The 18,809-nt window shown below is 40.2% G+C and overlaps 1 protein-coding gene across 2 annotated transcripts; it reads right to left on the bottom strand.

The window, feature by feature from the left end:
• Positions 1-592: 592 nt before the first annotated feature.
• On the bottom strand, positions 593-18,319 carry ndc1 (NDC1 transmembrane nucleoporin). 2 transcript variants are annotated; one of them, XM_012869493.3, is made up of 18 exons: positions 18,134-18,318; positions 15,857-15,977; positions 15,651-15,752; positions 15,190-15,364; positions 14,977-15,103; positions 12,690-12,798; positions 12,557-12,608; positions 12,327-12,459; positions 11,167-11,259; positions 11,003-11,084; positions 10,744-10,905; positions 9,623-9,883; positions 9,377-9,489; positions 7,223-7,273; positions 2,969-3,032; positions 2,779-2,879; positions 1,339-1,499; positions 593-1,253 (listed from the first exon to the last, which is right to left on the bottom strand). In XM_012869493.3, the coding sequence occupies exons 1-18, from the start codon at positions 18,170-18,172 to the stop codon at positions 1,190-1,192; spliced, it is 2,010 nt and encodes a 669-aa protein (XP_012724947.2). In that variant the 5' UTR covers positions 18,173-18,318; the 3' UTR covers positions 593-1,189. The 2 variants fall into 2 exon arrangements, with proteins under 2 accessions (XP_012724947.2, XP_021175645.2); XM_021319970.2 differs by lacking the exon at positions 7,223-7,273 and having other exon boundaries at positions 18,134-18,319.
• Between the last annotated feature and the right edge of the window lie 490 nt (positions 18,320-18,809).

Genomic DNA, 18,809 nt, shown 5'->3' with positions numbered 1-18,809 from the left:
ACTCACAGAGGGCTTAATCAGAAATCACAAAAAAAAAAAAAAAATGAAAAGCTAATGTGGGAGCCTATTCCAGTTTGCTTTAAAGGGTTCTCAGTTAGCAAATACTTGTGAAGTGGAAGAAAGACGATTTTAAAAATATTTAACAAATCTGAAAAATGTTGCCTGTGTCTCCTGTGTTATAAATCCACCTTTTGCTGAAGTTACAGCTGTAAGTTTGCAGGCTGCACATCTACAGCTTGTACTTTAAAGAACATTTTATTTTTGCTCACTTTGTAAAAAATTAAAGCTCAGAGTAGATAGAGCCTTAGTGAACTTTAACTTTTGTGTTCTTCCCCGCTTGTCAGCTGGACTTAGATGATGGATGGGCTACGTCAGTCATAATTCTGTAATGAAAATTTCATTTTTTTTTTTTATTTATTACCTGAAAGGAGTTTATGGGAAAGACGAAGGCATTTTGGTCAGTCGCCACTCGATACATTTAAAAAAAATACTGGAGGACATTGTTTGAATTTAAAGGTTTACAACAGGATAAATGCTGTAGTCGAATGATGGTGTAAATCCCTTATCTGCCTCATTTCACCAGAGAATCATATAAATTTTAGTTTTAAATTTTATTCAAGTCTGAGAGGAAAAATCAAACAAACACTCAAAAAGCTGCACCAAATCTGTGCTTTTGATCAGGAAAAAGGACATCCTCATCCAACACAAACCCAAAGATCTGGCCGTGTAACTTCAGAAGCAGCAGACTGGAAGGAAACTACAAACCTAAAAACAGATTTTAGACGCAAACTACACAACATCCATATTTCATAACAAGATTCTGCCAACGGTCACGCCATCTCACTCATACCAGATAAAAAGATGCTGCTGTAAGACGAGCACAGAAGGAACTTTGGCAAAGACGGGGTTTTTACAAATCCAAACAGACAATCATGTTTTTTTTTTCTTTACAAACAATACTTTTTTTCTGAATGAGCCGACTGTACAAAGGTTTTTTTGTAGTCCATTTTTTTGCAGGTTGTAGTCTGTTTGCATCTTCTGCATGTGGGAGCTGGGATCAAACATGTCCAATACAATCTACAACACCTTTGTGCCAGTGGAGGCACGATCCTCTGCTTTCAGCGGGTTCTTCTTGGTTCAAACAAGCACAACTCACACCAACAAGGAGCAGAAACCCGAGCGCAGCTTCTTATTCCTTGAACTCCAAAAACTGCTGCAGTCTTTTTCGGTGTTCTCCGGACATCTGGACAGCGCTGAAAGCCGAAAAAACAACGTTATTAGCAATGTAAAGAGTGCACCTATACCTGTATTATTCCTTTCAAATCCAAAGCAGCATACTTTAAATGACTCCCGAAGGTGGTGGTTATCCTGTAAATGGCGGTCTTGAGCGTGGCTCTGAGAGCAAAGCGCAGCGTTTTGAAGGCGAAGTCCTCCATGCTGTTGGTGGACCTGACGGGTTTACTGGACGCGTGGGGCAGCTTGAAGTGTCGATCCACAGCCTAAAAATGAAAAGGGAACAACAGATACTAGTCTGTGCAACCTCTGGAGCTGTAATCTGGCAGCGGCGCAGTGATCTTTATTAGCCTGAGAATATTTCATTGAACCAAGGATATAATCAAGAATGTTAACTCAACACTGGACACATTAGAAAAACAATGCATTTTATTTAAACTCCAGTACTTCATTTAAACAACAATTTAAACCCTTAAACCACATGTCCACTGGCTCACACTGGTCATTTACCTGCATAAACCATCACATTACTGGATTTCAATCATACAGGCGGATACACTGAACTTCCTGTAAAAACTTAATCTGAGCTGGTCGTTCTATTTTGTACTAAAGTCTTAGTTTTCCAACTCCAGGTTTGTCCAAATGTGCAGCCTGGGGCCCATCTGTGAATTATTTTTCTGAGCACCTGCCCTCGGCTCAATAATGGAACTAATTTGCTCCCCCAACACAGCTGGTTGATGCAGATGGACCCTTGGGAAAAATTTTAAAAATTCAGTGAGATTTTCACCAAAAAATGTAAATCTTGTTAAAATTAAAAAAGTTTAATGGGACACAGAGTCAATATCATAAGATCCCATAACTCACTTAGCATGTAGGTCAGTTTTTATCTCTTCTGACCAGAGATGCTTCTTCCACATGTTTGCAGTGGCCCCTAAATCAGTAGTCCCCAGCCTTTTCTGCATGTCAGGCCTTTAAGGTTGGGTGGATAAGTACAAGAATACAAAATGGCATGACCTGCATAAAAACTGTGCTATTTCCTAAATATAATAATATCAAAATAGCAAAAGTAAAGTGCATGAAAATATTCACGCCACTATAAAGTTGAATCAGTGGGAGCCCTGAGCTTGCTTCAGCGTGGCTTTCTCCTTGCAGCCCTCTCCATAAAGGCCAGGCACATGTGGCTGTTGTCCTACTTCTCTGCAGCTCCTCCAGAGTTACCGCGACCTTCTTGGCTGCTACTCTGATCAATGCTATTCTTTCCAACCCACCAGTGTAGTTGATCGGCCGCATCTTTGGTGGGTTTGAAGTTGTGCCAACACCCCTTGATCTTTTTATACATTATTTAAGCTTCAAAGAACTCACCTTATAAACGACCCACTTCTGTTTAGTTTTGCTGAGACAAAACAAAGGGCACTTTCCTGATCACCATCACCAACGAGACAGACGTTTTGCACCAAACATTATTCTCACAGATACCCACCATTAAGTGCATTTACCTTGTAATTAATGTAAGCTGCTAAGCTACAGTAAACCATGTCAACTTACCTCTTGTAAGTGCAGCATGGAGCTGAGAATGCTGGGTAATGTAGTCTGAACAACCCCAAACTGGTCCTCTGTGAAGGAGGCTTGCACAAGGTAAGACAGCGCTGCAGGGTGGATGCAGGAGAACATGATGAACATGTTGGACTAACGCGCTTCATCTGACAGACACAGAACCAGAGACGCCTCCTCCTACCTTCTAGCGCCCAGATGTGAGCCTGGCTGTCAGCGAAGAGAGCCTGACTAGAGGCTTCTGGAAGCTGCAGGACGAGATATTAAGTCAGTGAGCGTTTGCTTCAGGGCTTAACCCCGACTAACGAGACTCACACAGCTTCTCAGATCAGTACTGGTACCATGGGGACAATGAGCAGAATGCTGCTCCTTTTCAATTAGGATTTTAGTGGTTAAATAAACGGCTTACTGTTAAATTACAGTACTGTATTTTTCAGACAATAAGGCACGCTTAAATTCCTTACATTTTCTCAAAAATTGATGGTGCGCCTTACATATGATTACCGTCATGCAATGCGCTCAAAAATCTGTTAAAATGTTTAACTACGACTTTGGTAAGGAACAAAGCCGTTCCGCTCAATGGACATTCAGAGCGTTACGGTACACTCACTACCTGATCGGACCCCTGAGCCGTCTACAGTACTGCCTGACTGTAATGTTGAAACTAGAAGGGCATTCATGTAAAGACCCCCACATTCTCGGGCGTACTTCACTCCGCCGACTCTGTGCATTCAGGTACGTGCAGAACTCAATTTTTACGAATGCATACACAGTGTCACACTATAAACTTCTTGGAGGCAAGAAGTCTTTACATTGAACTGTTTTATATGTGACACCGAGCTTGATACATGGAGCTGCTCCAAGCAGGCGGTAACAAGGACGCATGGCATCGCAGTCCCTCTCTGTTCTTCCTGACAGGTGGGAGCCTGCTGGAAAAGAAACGGTTCTAGGTGCTCAGCTAGCTAATCACAAATTTTACCATGCGTTACGCCACTTCATCCCACTGGCAGAAAGTCTGGGAATTATAGGAATTTGCCACAAGAAATGTAAGCAACAGTACGCTCGACTATGAAGGTAAAACATCCACAGAAAGTCAGGCAGAGTACACCAAGCTCACAGTATGCGTACAGTACGCCCGAGTATGTGGGAGCCTTTAGGCAGACTGCGCTCCGAGTAAAGGCTAGCAACAATAAACCTAGTAAGCTAATTCAACATAAAAGTTACGTTTATTTTGGCCTTATGTTAGAAACAGGGCAGTGTAGTCCAACTTCTCCATCCTCCTGACAGAGAGCTGTGTACGTGAAGGGGCAGAGTGATATCACACACTTGGGAAGAATATTTAGTGCGCCTTATGGTCTGAAAAATACGGTAAGCTTCACAAGCGCCTCTGGACACTACAGGTGCATCTCAATAAATTAGAATATCACTGGAAACCTAGTTTATTTCAAGGTTTCAGGTCAACGTTACCTTTCCAGGTCTATTACCTAATCGACTTTCCAAAACAAAGTGAACATCTTTTTGTCTTATTTAAACGATCCCATGTCATTTCTGCATCCAGGTGGTCTCTCCTGCATCATAAGGCAGCGTTTTGTCCCATACATCAACATAAAAACCTGCGCAGGCAAAGCTCGGGGCAGGTGGCCCAGTTTAAACCCACTAAGAGTTTCCATTTCACAGCGTTGCTCCAGATTAAAGTGCTTTTGAGAAGATGCCAGACAGTTGAAGAGAGAGCAGTTTCCTGTGACTGAGCAGAGTTGTGTTAGCGCTTTACAAAGGGCAAGTTCTTTCAACGTTAACCGAGGATGTTCTCTGAAGCAGGTATTCACAGACCTAACTTGTAACAAATAGATTCATTGAAAGGCATTCTTCTCTACAGTCAACATTTCAGCTAACGTTATTAAAATGCATTTTTAAAGAATGTTTAAAACGTGCTAATATTAGTTTGTCAGACTCCCAGTGTTACAATATAGAGTAGACCAGGCATGTCCAAAGTGCGGCCCGGGGGCCATTTGTGGCCCCTGGACTCATTCTGGGTGGCCCCCCAACAGCATTTCAAGAAAGATTTGGTCCAGGTGGCTGATGCAGATGGAAGTTTTTTAGTTTTTAATTAGGGCAAAATTATGACAGAAAAGTAAAAAGCCTACAATTGAAAATGTTAAGTTCAACACAAAGTATTCATCTTTAAATAAACACACTTTTGGCATTCTCTTTAATTTCATAGTAACATCTATTCAGTGACATTTAATTACTCAAATGCAAACTTTGGTGCCTTAAATCTGCTTTGAATTTAATTATTAAAATTGGCTAATTACAGCAAGTGTTTTCAAAGAACAACTGAGCCAAATATTGTTCTTATATGGCTTAACCAATAAGAGTCAAATAAAATTATTTAAAATAATTTGCAAGCGGGACGACCATCTTTTAATATGACAAATGAGCAAAGCCCTTTTTTACCTTTTAAAAAAGGTATTTTGTAGAGCAGGTAAAAAAATTTACATAATTTCTTGGGGTTTTAAAAAAAATAATTGTGGGGTTTTTTTTGGCCCTTGAGTTCCTTTAACTGGACAATTTTGGCTCCTGTACCGAAAAGTTTGGATACCCCTGGAGTAGACCAACGAACAGGGATAAAAATCATGTTTACTTAACTTGCACTAAATCCAGGGGTGTCTGAGATTGTTACCGTTGAAGCTCATGTCCTGAATACGTGTCGGTGTGTGAGAGGGCTCTTGATGCGCCGTGGTCCCAACCTTTTGATCTGCCTCAAAACTACTGAAATGACTTAGATGGAAATTCACATTTAGATTCACATTTTTTTGGCCACATTTTAAAAGTTTGCTCAAATTCGCATGAGAATTGGATGGAAACATGGCAATTAACTCGCCAAAAAAAAAAAAAAAAAAAAAAATGCCTGCATGGTCTGAATAAACTTGCTAAATTGTCTGAGTTATCCAAGATGCTATCGGCCGTAGCGAGCTGCTAGCGCTCAATCACACATTTAGATTTGTATTAATGCCGGGATTGCTGAATAGAGCAGCAGCTGCTATTTTACTTCACCATCAGCTGAAGTGCTAACTCAGGAAGTGACATCACTGCGCCGTTTGTCCGTTCGTTGGCCATGTTATGAACCCATAAACGTTTTTCCCAACATCTTGACAGTCCAACCCTTTCCATTCAGTCACTGTGATGGCTGGTTAGCAACATTTAGAGTCAATTATCCATAACTAATGATTGCTAGTTCAGCAAAAACTATTTTAGAAACAACTAATAGAGTTTTAGTTTCTCTTCTGCTTTGTGGGCTGGTTGTTTGAACACCTAGCAACTGTTGCTCTTGGAGACCAACCTTGGCTCTTACACATCGTTATTCACACTGATCTGTTATACTGCATAGTTTATTTATTTCAGTTTTATTCTTATTTGTTCCTTTTTATCCCCCCACTGTTTATTACTTTTCCCTTTTCTTTTCATTTTACTTTATTTAAATGTCAATAGCCTAGTCAGAGTTTCTTGATTAAAGTATTTTTTTAATGGAAGTATTTTGTTAATAAATTCTTTAGAAAAAAAAGTTTGTGTTTATTAGATTTGTGCAGTTCTTGCTGTTTGAAAACACCAGAGCGTAAATTAACTCTTTCTTCTTATTCTGTAATATCACATCTCACCCAACCGACAGGTTTTTATAAAACTGACTGAAACCAAAAGCTGCTTGGTTATTTATTCCCAATAACCAGATAATGCCCCAACTTATTTGATTAAAATTACTAACTTTGTTCATAAGTGTTATTCATATCCAAACTAAACCTTAAATATTTATTGAGATGCACCTTTAAAGAAGGTATATTTTATTCCTCCAAAGGTTATGGTGGGCTCTAGGGTTCAAAATATGACAAAATGAGTATTTTATAGCAATTCAAATATTTTTTTTTGTTTTTTGAGTACTGTTTCTTAGCAGTTGTATAAGTCGTCTTAGTCGGGTTTTCATTTATACACTCACAGCTGTAAATTCAAGGGTAGTCAGCTGGACACATGTCTGTAGGCTACATTACATGCAGCACTAATTAGAGGAAGAAGCATAAATCTCGGGAGACAAAGTACCACCGATTGTGCGACGCCGACAGATACCTGGCACTACAAAAGTCCGGACGTGATTAGAAAAGCAAAGTTTCATCAATACTTGATAAGCACAAATAACACAGGTTTCATCATCAAGCAAGAGTTTCAAAGCGCATGTTACATGACTCCTTAATCCAAGCTTTCAAGGTAATTAGCCAGGCTCAGTGTTACAGCTAGATGGAAAAGAGCTACATTAGTAATGCCGGGAAGATTAGGCCCAGAACCAGAAGGTAGATTAGTGATTTGTTAGAGCCAAACGAGCATCTACGGTGTCAGATGAGAGCATGCAGCGGCACCTCGGTGTTCATGCACGTGCTTCACACGTCCTTACCTTGTTAAACAAATACATTATCAGCACCCGCTTTGCCATGAAATTTTTAACCTGAACGAGACAATTAAGTGCAGAAGTGTTTTGATATTACACAGATAATAGCGATAACACCTAGTTCTCATGTCAGACTATTATTTAAGGTGGAGCCGTACTTCCAGCAAAAAATAAATAAATAAATACATGTTTGGATAAAAAACTGCTGCTAGGCTCCTCAAACATTTTTCTGACACCCCTCACATTTTCTGTAAATACTGGATTATATCTATTCATGGGACCACACTGGAAATATGATCACTTTCATACAATATAAAACAGGGGTGTCAAACATACGGCCCACGGGCCGGATCCGGACCGCCGAACAATTTAGTCCGGCCCTGTGGCTAAACGCATTATCATTATAAAAAAAAAAAAAAAAAAAAAAAAAAAAAAAAAAAAAATTCCCCCCAGTGTCCTGTCTGGCAATGTGGCAATAAGATGCCACAACGAGCTCATCAGATTTGACTTTCACAAGTGGACAAGATAAAAGGAAAAGAATGATAAGACAATTATTGAAAAAAACATGTACTTCGTTTAATTGAAAATATACAGTTCCTATATTGTCCACGAGGGGGCGCTGTGTTTTCATTAGCAGATTAAGCTTCAGGTGTGGAAAAATTCAAATCATTTCTTAATTTTTATCTGTTTGATGTATTTTGTCATGCAGAACAGTGTTTTTAAGTTCCAAAAAATGTGAATAAATGTTTTTCAACATTGTACAATCACTGTGATCGGTTCTTATGCATAATGCACAAGTAAATGTTTAACTGAGTAAAAGTATTGTTGAAATTGCACATACTTTTCTTAAAAACGCTGAGGTTATTCATAATATATTGTGTAAACGTGAAATTAACTTAATATAAAAATCAACAAGTCCACATTTATTAGTTCTATTTAATCTTGCAATGAGTTTACTCGTGTGGCCCTCTTGAGATCAGATTAATCTGTATGCGGCCCCTCAACCAAAATGAGTTTGACACCCCTGATATAAAAGGAGTCAGTGTACAGCTTGTATAAAGGTTTTAAATTTGCTCTCCCCTCAAAATATCACAGCCATTAATGTCTAAACTGCTGGCAACAAAAGTGTGCCCACCCCTAAAAGAAAATGTCCAAATCATGCCCAATTAGCCATTTTCCCCTCCCTGTGATATGGGATTTGTTAGTATTACAGGGTCTCTGGTGTAGTCATCGCTCTCATTATATCCATACTGATCAGTGGAGGTTTGACATGCACCTCTGATCTGAAACAATATTGTTGCTCTACATAAAGACGACGGTGGACGTGAGAAGAATGCCAGCACCCTGAAACCGAGCTGCAGGACGGTAGCGGACACCATAGAGCGGTTTAACAGGACAGGTTCCACTTAGAACAGGCCAAGCCGTGGTCGACTAAAGAAGTTGATCAGCCTGTCAATGCTCAGACAATACGCATTAAATGGGTCTGCATGGTTGTTGCTCCAGAGGAAGGACTCTTCTAAAGACGATACAGAAGAAAGCCCAAAAGCAGTTTGCTCTACACAAGCAACCGTGTTCGTGTGGTCTGATGAGACCAAGATAAACTTATTTGGTTCAGATGGTGTCAAGCGTGCGGCGGCAACATGGTGCAAAGAAAGACCAATATGTTTTGCCTACAGTCCAGCATGACTTTGGACGGCTGTGGACCGTTGGAGGGGAGGGGGGAGGGGGGTACAGTTCATTGAGGGAACCATGAATGCCAACATGTTCCGTTACATACTGAAGCATTCTTTGGAAACTGGGCTCCAACACGATAACGACCCCAGACACACCTCCAAGACCATCACCGCCTAAAACCCCATTAAACATATGCGGGGCTTCCAGAAATTGGAGGTTTCCAACATCCAGCAAGTCTGATTTCTTCATGGAGGAATAAGGAGCAGCACTTCAGCTATTAATTGCTGTGTGTTGAGCTAATTTGAGAAGACGCCCCTCCACAGGCTGTACACACACTACACTGCATCAGTGTCATATCACATGGGTCCCAGAAAGAGAAAAGATTTACAAAAATGTGAGAGGTGTACTCCCTTTAAGATATTGTATTTGTATCTTAATTTCAGATACTTTGTCTTCTTTTAGTAAAACCTTCTGACTTGTTTGTACCTGCTCTTTTCTGTTCTGAAGGAACTGAGCCAGGAAACTTGGTTTGGCGGGTTCTTGTTTGGGACTGGGAACCGAGGCTGGAGAGGGAGGTGGGCTGCCGTTGGCATGAGACTCTGAAACAACACACAGCCTCATTACCAATACTACACCACCAAAACAGGAAGACAAGGTAAGTTAAACACGCTTTGTTCTTAAACATTAAGACACCAAATGTAGAATGCGAACTTTCTTTAACGCCGCTCTGACCTGTGGAGGTGGACCAGAGTTGGGGCCCCCTCCTCATGATGTGCGGGCTCTGTATCGAGCCGTGCCACGGCGAGCACTGATCCACCGGAGCGGTGAGCCGACGCAGGGCGGGCGAAGCGAAGGGGCTGTCCAGGTCCGACGTGAACGGTGAAGTCAGGGGGCTGTGCGGACCTCTGGCAACGGAGCGGGCAAAAATTGAAGCTGGAGTCTTCATTAGGAAAGTGGGTCTTGGACTCATCAAGTCTTCTGTACCAGAGGTTGCTTTGATGAATAATAAAAAAAAAAAAAAAAAGATATATTAGAAAAGGTGTATTTCTCTAACCTGACTCTAGCCAGATTGATATCGCTCCGCCTAGCTTCACTCACATCCATCTGGGACATCTCCCATAGAGAGTGATTTCTTCAACCAATTTTATAGTCCAGCCAATCAGGATGCAGGGCTGGAGTTTCATAGATGTGACGTAGTGGAGAAGCGACCGTGACGTGAGACTGTTTTGATTTAGACAACAATGGCGGCTCGCATCGAGGAAGCAAGCGTTAACATTGATGCTGCTATTTCTTCCGTGTTGTCCAATCTACCAAATATTGTTTTATTAAAAGAACATCAGAGAACGGCTCTGAAGGCTTTTGTTGGTGGAAACAATGTTTTCGCCCTTCTCCCGACCCGATTTGGCAAGTTTTGTTTTCTGCGGCGGAGCGGTTAGCGTGAACCATATTAGGAGGCCTTTAGTCCTTCACACGGTCGGCCCGGGATCGACTCCGACCCGCGGCGCTTTGCTGCCTGTCTTCCCCCCTCTTCATGTCAGCTCACTGTCAATAAAACCCGTGCTACTAGAGCCGCAAACACACAAAAAAAAGTTTTGTTTTTTCCTGCGTCGCTCTCATCAGCTTCGGTGTGAGTGGTTTAAATAGCACGTCGATAAAGATGACAGACAAGTGGCTTATCCAATCATATGCAAGGATTTTTGATAAGGCCCAGCCTTCAAAAAAGGCAATTCCTATGGAGAGGTCCCAGATGGATGTAGGTGGAACTAGGCGGAGCGAAATTCATCTGGCTAGAGTGAGGTTAGCATTTCTCTTAAAAGCTTTATCCTTATCAAAACACTTGTAAAGGAAATTACCTGAGGTCTCGGAGGAAGTTTTCCTTTCACTCCCACTTGACAGAGACTTGGCCCTCCCGTTGGTTGCTACAGTTTCATGATAAGCCACCAGTCTCTGCGTCAGATCAGCCACCAGAGCCAGACACTCTTTACTCACCGTGTTCCAGTTATGAGGATGTCCACCTAGGGGGAAAATGTTGCCATAAGTCAAACTATCGTGTTGACAACAAAAAGGAGAAAAATAAATAAATCAAAAAGAACTGTGGGAAACGTGGCAGACCTGGCTGACTGAGACTGAAGACTTCACTGCGTCTTGACGGAGAATGTTTGGACAACAGCGCCAAGTCCTGCAGGGCTAGAAACTAAAATTCACAGAAAGAGAAACGTCAGTGACCAGACAAATATGGGCGTGTACTGTAATGATCTGCAAGCTGATTCTTATACCTTCAGGATCATTGGCTGGTTATCAGTAAGAACTTTGGGAAGACACTGGTGGGAATCATCTGTAAACGTTGATTTTACAGGAAAACTGTACACCTGCACACAAAAAAAAATTACATAAATAAAAATCAAAACCCACATTTTTCTCATGCCAGACTGATCCAGATTCTAAAACAGTCTCAATATTTAACCTTCCGTCTGATGATGCTCATGGTATCGACCAGCAAACTGGCTTAAAACGGAGGCAACTGGACTTATACTCTGTTTTTCTGAAACGTTTCTGACACCTATCCAGGAGTCTTTGTCATTTCTGACGGTTTGCAACAGGTTGCTGAAATACGACCAGCCAGAAATGACAAAGACTCCTGTATAGGTGTCAGAAACTTTTCAGAAAAACTATGTGAAAGTCCGGTTCCCCTTTGATTTAAGCCCATTTGCTGATGCCATGACCCGATCTAAGTGTAAAGAATTGCCTTCAGAGGACCCCTAATGAGTAATATGAACCCATCTTTATATAACTTAATCTGGATTTTATTTAAGGATACCAGGGTAAAAAGGGTACTGTGTACAAAATGCACCACACACATTTGATTTTTATTAGTCTAACAAAAAAATTCATATTCCATGCATACTTTTTCCTTCCACTTAACAAATATGGGCCACTTTGTTCTGGTCCATCACATTTCACTCCAGTAAGTTTACAGGATGTATTCAGAAACATTAACCTGGTTTTTATACAGCCACAATTCCTGTACTTCATGTAGTTTTATCGTACAACTCTACAGTAAGTCACTCTAGATAAAAATCATCACATAACGGCATTACAGCATAACATTTTTATGCTGGAATGCAGAGACACTTAAATTAAATTGTGACCTAGAACCTTCTATACAAGGAACATAAAAGGTTATAATACTGAACCCCGAGGTACCCCATAAATCACTGTCAAATCATAAATTATTCAATTTGCAAAAAACTCTGAAGCTTCTTCCTCAGACGTAGGGAGTGAAACCTTTAAAAAAAACAGCCAAATCTTCAAGTCTGCTAAAAGTAAAACTAACTCGCATAGTAACATATAATGCACACAAAATAAACATTACAAATGAATGTCAGTTTACTTTTACTGTGAGCGAGTCTGGAAAAACACGTATGAGTTCACTTGCCTCTGTGACAAAGATCCTAAAGAGCAGCAATGTGATGTACCAGGTGAAGAGGAGGAAGGTAGCGCTGATCCAGAGGTGGTAGAGGAGGGACAGGTCCAGAAGTCCAGCTATGCTGTCGAGAGGATGGACAGAGCTGCGGGAGGAAGATTCAAAGACAACACTGCTCATTTAATTCCTCGCGATGGTGTTAAAGCCAGAAACGTGTAATGGTACTGATGTAGAAAACATACCTGTCCAAATGAAGAGTCAGAGTTTTGCAGATCCAGGTTTTTGGAATGTATCCTAAATAAATACATTTCACATCAAAAGGTTGTGCAGGAAATGTTGTGATAATTTGCCATAAATAACAGCACAGTCACTTACCCAGAAAGAAATACACGACTATGAAGTTCCTCATGGAGTAAAAGGCTTGAATGGCGCTGCACTTCACCACCAAAGGCAGGGAGCCCTTGAAATGGAGGTATTTGTATTGCTGAGGAACCCGGAACAGGTTGGTTAGTAAGAGGTGTGAATCAGTTTACATTGGGATTAATATTGGCAATAAAGTTGAAGCCACTAGTCAGGTCAGAAGTTTGCATACACCCATCATAGACCTGAATCTCCTCTTTTTATTATAAGGACTTTAACTTTGAATACATAGGGTTAATATGTTTAGCAACAAAAGTTTTGAGAAGAATGTTGTGCATACATTTTAACTGAATGGGGAGTTTTTCTTATCTACACATGGTGAAAACTATAGATGAATGTCTACAGATATTTTCTTTAAAGATTTGCAGCAAAACCATATATTTCAAAGCTATCAGCAGGTTTCTGGTCCAATTCTGGTGGATATTTGAACCCTTTTCATGGTAGAGAGATTTAAGTTCATATTGAGTTTGTTGAAATTGCTTAGTTTCCTGGCACAAGCCTGACTGTTAAGCGTAATATGAAACTGTTTAGTATAAATGAAGTCAGGACTTTCCCAAAGCTTAACGTCAGCACGCTCTATCCACTTCAGAATCTTTTTTGATGCATTTAGGATCAACGTCCTAAGAAGACAAAGAAAATAGCTCCTGCTTCCAAGTTGTCAGATTTGACATAATTTTTGTCTTTTTCTTTTGGACACATGGACAAGCCAAATGCCTAGATTTGGAAAACAATATGGCTAGATGACAAAAATAGGGAGGGGGGGGTGTGGCCGAGTGGTTAGAGCAGCGCGCTTGCACTCAGAGAAGGATGCAAGTACCCGGTTCGATCCCCAGTGCCGACACTCTGGGTCCCTGAGCAAGACCCTTAACCCCCGATTGCTCCCCGGGCGCCGCACAGTGGCAGCCTACTGCTCCCAAAGGGTGATGGGTTAAATGCAGAGAACAAATTTCATTGCAATGTATGTTACAATAACAATAAAGGCGATATTACTATTACTATTACAAAAATACCTCACTACTTTGCCACAAAGATAATATCTAGGATTTAGAGGACACAAGATGAAGCTTTTTATACCAAAACACCAAACCGGCTGTCAGGCATGGTCATGGTAGCATCATGCTGAGGGGGTGTTAAGCTACACAATGCAGGTGATGAATTAAGTTAGAGACTGCAACATAATTTCAGATCCGCAGTTAAATCACTTAAATTATGGCCAGTGTTTCCCATACATAGACTCTACTTCAGACCCGCCCAGGAAGATAACCCCCCCACCCCAAAAAAACAAAACCCTGGTATTTTTAAACAACGCACATAGACCACCCACCCTCACTCCAGTGTGCATCAGCAGCGATCAGCATCAGCAGCGATCAGCATCAGCAGCCTACTTCATGCTCCTACAACTCAATAAAGCTGCTGTTTCAGAGCCAAGTAAATTTTCTCCCATATTGGAGGACTATGTAATCTTCAAGGTATCAATAAAGTAGCTTGTTGCTGGGGCACTATAGTTTCCGTGAGGCAGAAAACACGGACAGAATTGCAGAATTTACAGTAAACAGTTAAACCCTGAATCTACCAAACGAGCAGGACACTGCAGCGGGCCCTGCGCGCACATGTAGTCAAACTGAAATACGAGCATTAGCAAAGAGCTGATAACTTTTTCAGGAAAACAAAAAAAAAAAAAAAAAAAAACAAGGAGGACCCAACAGATGCCTGGTGGCTGCCTGCTGGAGAAGAAACGACTCTACGTACCGACTAGATTAACGTACACGCTGCTTTCCCCCCACTTCGTGCCACCGGCAAAAAGTGTGGGAAATGTAGGAATTTTTCACAAGAAATGTAGGCAATCGGTGCTATTGACTATGAAGAATAAAACATCCCTGCGGCTCATGGTATGCGCACAGTACGTCTGAGCAGACATGCTGCAGAAACAAATTAAAGGGGGATGTCTATTTTTTTCAGCATTTTATTTGCTTCAGGCTGAACACTAGCTCTGTGACCACTGTGGTGCTGCGAAAAAATTATCTCAAACTCCCAAAATCTAAAAAAAAAAAGTGTTGCCAATTGGGCTTCTTTTGAACACGTTGTGAACCCAAATAACAGCTTCCATCATTACTTGCTGGAAAAATATGGTTTGTATTAAGAAATAATAAAAAATAAAACCACAAATAAGACCAGATTCATGCTAATGATGAGTACATTAAAACCGAGTGGTACTGTAAATGTCACTGGTATCATATCGTACCTGGACAGTGTGAAAGTAGACATAATTGATGTTATGGATCACTCCCAGCAAACTGTGAGAGAACCCCACAAATGCTCCTGCCAGCAGAAAAACGAGGTGGTACTCATTGAGGCACATCTGAGGATGGCTGTGGGCGTAAACACAAAAACCTCTGAAGTAGTTGGTTAAAGTACTGACAAATTAAAAACCGAGTCTGGCCTGGCATCTACTTACCCATCACTACTTCTAGCAGGGTAGCCGAGCGTCTCATATCTGTGGCCCACAGTGACTGCACAACACCAGCCTACAATCATTCCCATCAGGCCGTGGGCAAGGGAGTTGACAACCTGACGAGGGTGGAGCAGCTGACCCAACAATGCAATTTTTGAGCAGGCAATAGTCGGGATAACTAAGGATAAAGAGAGTCGTGGTAGATCAAAAAATGAACAAAATCTATTGGCAAATTAAATGACAAACACTTATTTTAATATACCAGTGCTTTGGCTGCACCAAAACAAATCCTCCAGTAACTGACCAAACGATAAAAACCGGTAAAAGAAAAAAAAAAGCGGGAAAACACAATTTTAAAAAGGTAACACATTTCTTTATTTTCTCTTAAATCTAAGTTTCAAAAACCCTCAACCCCAATGACAAAGAAATTACTTTTTTTTTTTTTACAGCTGTCTGCCACTCACCTGTATAATACTCCAAAATCAAGAACCCAACCATGATGACCACTCCACCAAGCAGGATGAAGGAGAAAATTGAATTGGCACTCATCAGCAGAGACAGGCAATCTGGGGTCACAAGAAAAGTTTTTTTTTTTTTTTTTTTTATTTAAACAGATTTTTAAATGAGTCATGTAAACGGGTCAAACAGTGAAGACGATGTGATGACTGACCTGAAACTGTCTGGATAGGGTGAAGAAAACTGAACTTGCTGAGTATCACAAAAACTGCTGTGGTGGGCGGCAACAGCAGGACCGACCAGGCAATGCTGGCGGCAGCTCTCCACCAAATAACCTAAACAGAGATGACATTATTACACAGACAAAAAAGAATATGCTGCAAAACATTATATATAATCTACTGCAGTGTTGGTCAGGAAACTAAATATTATCTTATATTTGTTCTCTAAAAGAACCTACAAACCATTCCTGACTAACAAAACCTGCAATGCAGGTATTTAGTAGGGCTGAAAGATTTTGTAAAATAATCTAATTGCGATTTTTTTTCTTAATATTGTGATTTAATGCAAATTTTTTCCAGTTTAATTTATCAAGTGTTTCAAAATATATACAAACAACAAATCAATTTGTTTCCTCGCCATGTGGATTAGTTGCTAAAAGACCCATAGCATCTAAACTCGGAGCAGTAAGTTAATGATTGCGTTCTGCCTACAATAATTTCAATCATAATTATTCCCTAATTATTACATAGCCACAAATTGCAGACCTCTACGATTTGGAAATTGCGTTATTTTAAATCACGATTATATTGAAAATGCGATTAATTGCTCAGCCCTAGTATTTAGTGAGAGATTTAACACGTTTGTCACTTTTTAAAATGACACGCTTGCAACAAGGGTGACATATTAAAGCCTACATTTAGAGGAAAACTAAAGTCTGACTGTATTTGTTAAAACACCCTGCTGCACAAAAAGTGAGTTAGAATGTGATATTTTTATGGACTGGACTTTCTACTAAGCTCTTAAAACAAACCTTTACAGAGCTTCTACAGAAAGGATGCTGTGCCTCAGCATAACAGTGTGGTACTGGAGCTGCAGAGTGCAGGAAAGGAAGGGTTTGGCACAGATCTGGACACGGTTTATGCAGCACAAGTAAAAAAAAAAAAAGGGGGGCCAGACACAGTGCTGCAGATCATCCCACCCACCTGGGCTATGCACTGTTTGACCCAATGGCCACTTCCATCAGGCAAACGCTTCAGAAACTCAAAAACATCTTCTTTCCAAAAGCTGTAAGGGCTTTAACCCCTGCTGAGAGCTTTGTGTTACATTCACACTACTGGTAATGGCAGACTAATTTCTCAGGGTATTTTTGATTGCACAGTTCTGTAAACGAAGGTTTAAGATCACTGAGGCTATAGATGTGTCATTGAGGGAGCGTTGGAGAGATTAATTCATGCAACACATTAATTGATATTGTTTGCAAAGGGACTGATATTGGACTTTTTTAATTCTTTACGAGTCTTAGCAGACCATAAGACTATTTGCACGCTTTAATCTTCTCAGGAAGCAGGTCTGGTCAGTGCAATCAACTGATCTCTTTTATAAAAAGCGTGGAAACATTATGTCTGTTGTGTCCGCAGTGTTATGTACTCTGTGTACATCTTGAGCTGATATCTGTGTTCATTTTTTTTCTTTATGGTAACTCAGTATGACAATAAAGATTATTGATTGTTACAGTAAGATGGTAAAATAAAATGCACGCAATCATCAGAATGATTGTTATTTAGTTGTTGTTTTTTAAAGTCCATCATTAAAAAAAGCAAACAATAAAACATTTAAATCATATATTGTATACTGATTCCTCATTAAAAGTCCACAAGATTTTCATGCCTGTTCTAATCGAAAGTATTTAACTTTCTAAATCAAACTGCATGTGTATGTACTGTATCGCGAAAAAAAAGCATGTATTTAGTCTTGTGACATCTTCAGACATTTTAATTATATTGCTTACCAAGCCGAGAGCCTTTCTCGGTTTGTTTAACATGTAAAGAGAATAAGAGAGAAAGCATAAACGCTACATTAAATCATTCCAGGGTTTACACGCATAATCTATATGTTAAACTAATGTGTGATTAGTTATGCTCTTTCTCTCAGTGGAAATATTAGCGGCATGATAACAAAAATCCTCTGAATATTCCTAGTCGTACAATAGTAATGAAATATGAACTCGGCAAACTTTGTTTATTGTTAACTTTATTTCTCCTGACTCCAGCATTTACACCATTAACCCAATAGTTATCATGTTTTCTTTAAATAAGCTTTAAATTAATTAAGTCAATTCAAAAATACAGTGAGAACAGCATGCTGTATAAGTGAGATAAAGGAAGTTAGCATAAACAAACGGAGCTGGGGTTAGCCACTGAGCTAATGCGAACTATTTGTGTACTTCTGTAAATGAACCGTGAATAAAATATATATTTTTTAAACTCACCTTGCGAATAAACCAACAGCTTGTCTCTGATGGAAACATGTTGCTTGTCCGAAAATAACCCCTCTCTGCGAGAAAATTGTCCTCAGCTCCCCGGCTGTCAAACTATTTTAGCCTCCGGTGTCCACATCGCGCCACATGCATTCAAGAAAGCTCGAAGGACCCCCGATTAAAGGTTGTCCGTGTTACTGCCTGTTGCCAACGGTTCCGTTGCGCATGTTTTATTTAACAACAATACCGTGATGAAATATTTGCCCCTTTTGAAAAAGTAAAAGAATTCCTAATTATTTTATTTTAGAACAGAGATACCATAGGAAAACAACATTGCTAAATAACTCAACCCACGGCATTAAAACAAGCCGTCCCAAAAAATATGGCTCAGTGGGAATTTCTACTACTTTTCGGGATCGGAATCGATTGGCTAGCAGAGGAGAAAGAATCGACTCTTTCGGCTCCCATGTTCGTTCTCCAACCTTTAGTAAGCAAGCCCAGTTTTATGAGGTGGTACAATAGTGCATTACAGTATTCGTGAAATGGTCATTTATTTCAATAATTTAATTAAAAAGGGGAAACTCGTGTATTATATAATCTGATTGCACAAAGTGATACATTTCAAGAGTTTCTTAATTTTGATTAGGTATATGATTGAGTATTAAGGTTTCCAGCTAATAAATATCCA

Source organism: Fundulus heteroclitus, chromosome 6, assembly GCF_011125445.2.
Source record: "Fundulus heteroclitus isolate FHET01 chromosome 6, MU-UCD_Fhet_4.1, whole genome shotgun sequence".
NCBI classification, from domain to species: domain Eukaryota; kingdom Metazoa; phylum Chordata; class Actinopteri; order Cyprinodontiformes; family Fundulidae; genus Fundulus; species Fundulus heteroclitus.
Note: the sequence above shows the minus strand (reverse complement) of the source record. Positions and strands in the feature narration are given on the sequence as shown.

Excerpts from the sequence above, each read along its gene's own strand:
- ndc1 (XM_012869493.3), bottom strand. The coding sequence starts at position 18,172 with ATGTTTCCATCAGAGACAAGCTGTTGGTTTATTCGCAAG. Across the intron at positions 9,490-9,622 it reads ACTCTGGTCCACCTCCACAG|AGTCTCATGCCAACGGCAGC; the intron begins GTCAGAGCGGCG and ends GTGTTGTTTCAG. Across the intron at positions 3,033-7,222 it reads TAATGTATTTGTTTAACAAG|CTTCCAGAAGCCTCTAGTCA; the intron begins GTAAGGACGTGT and ends CTCGTCCTGCAG.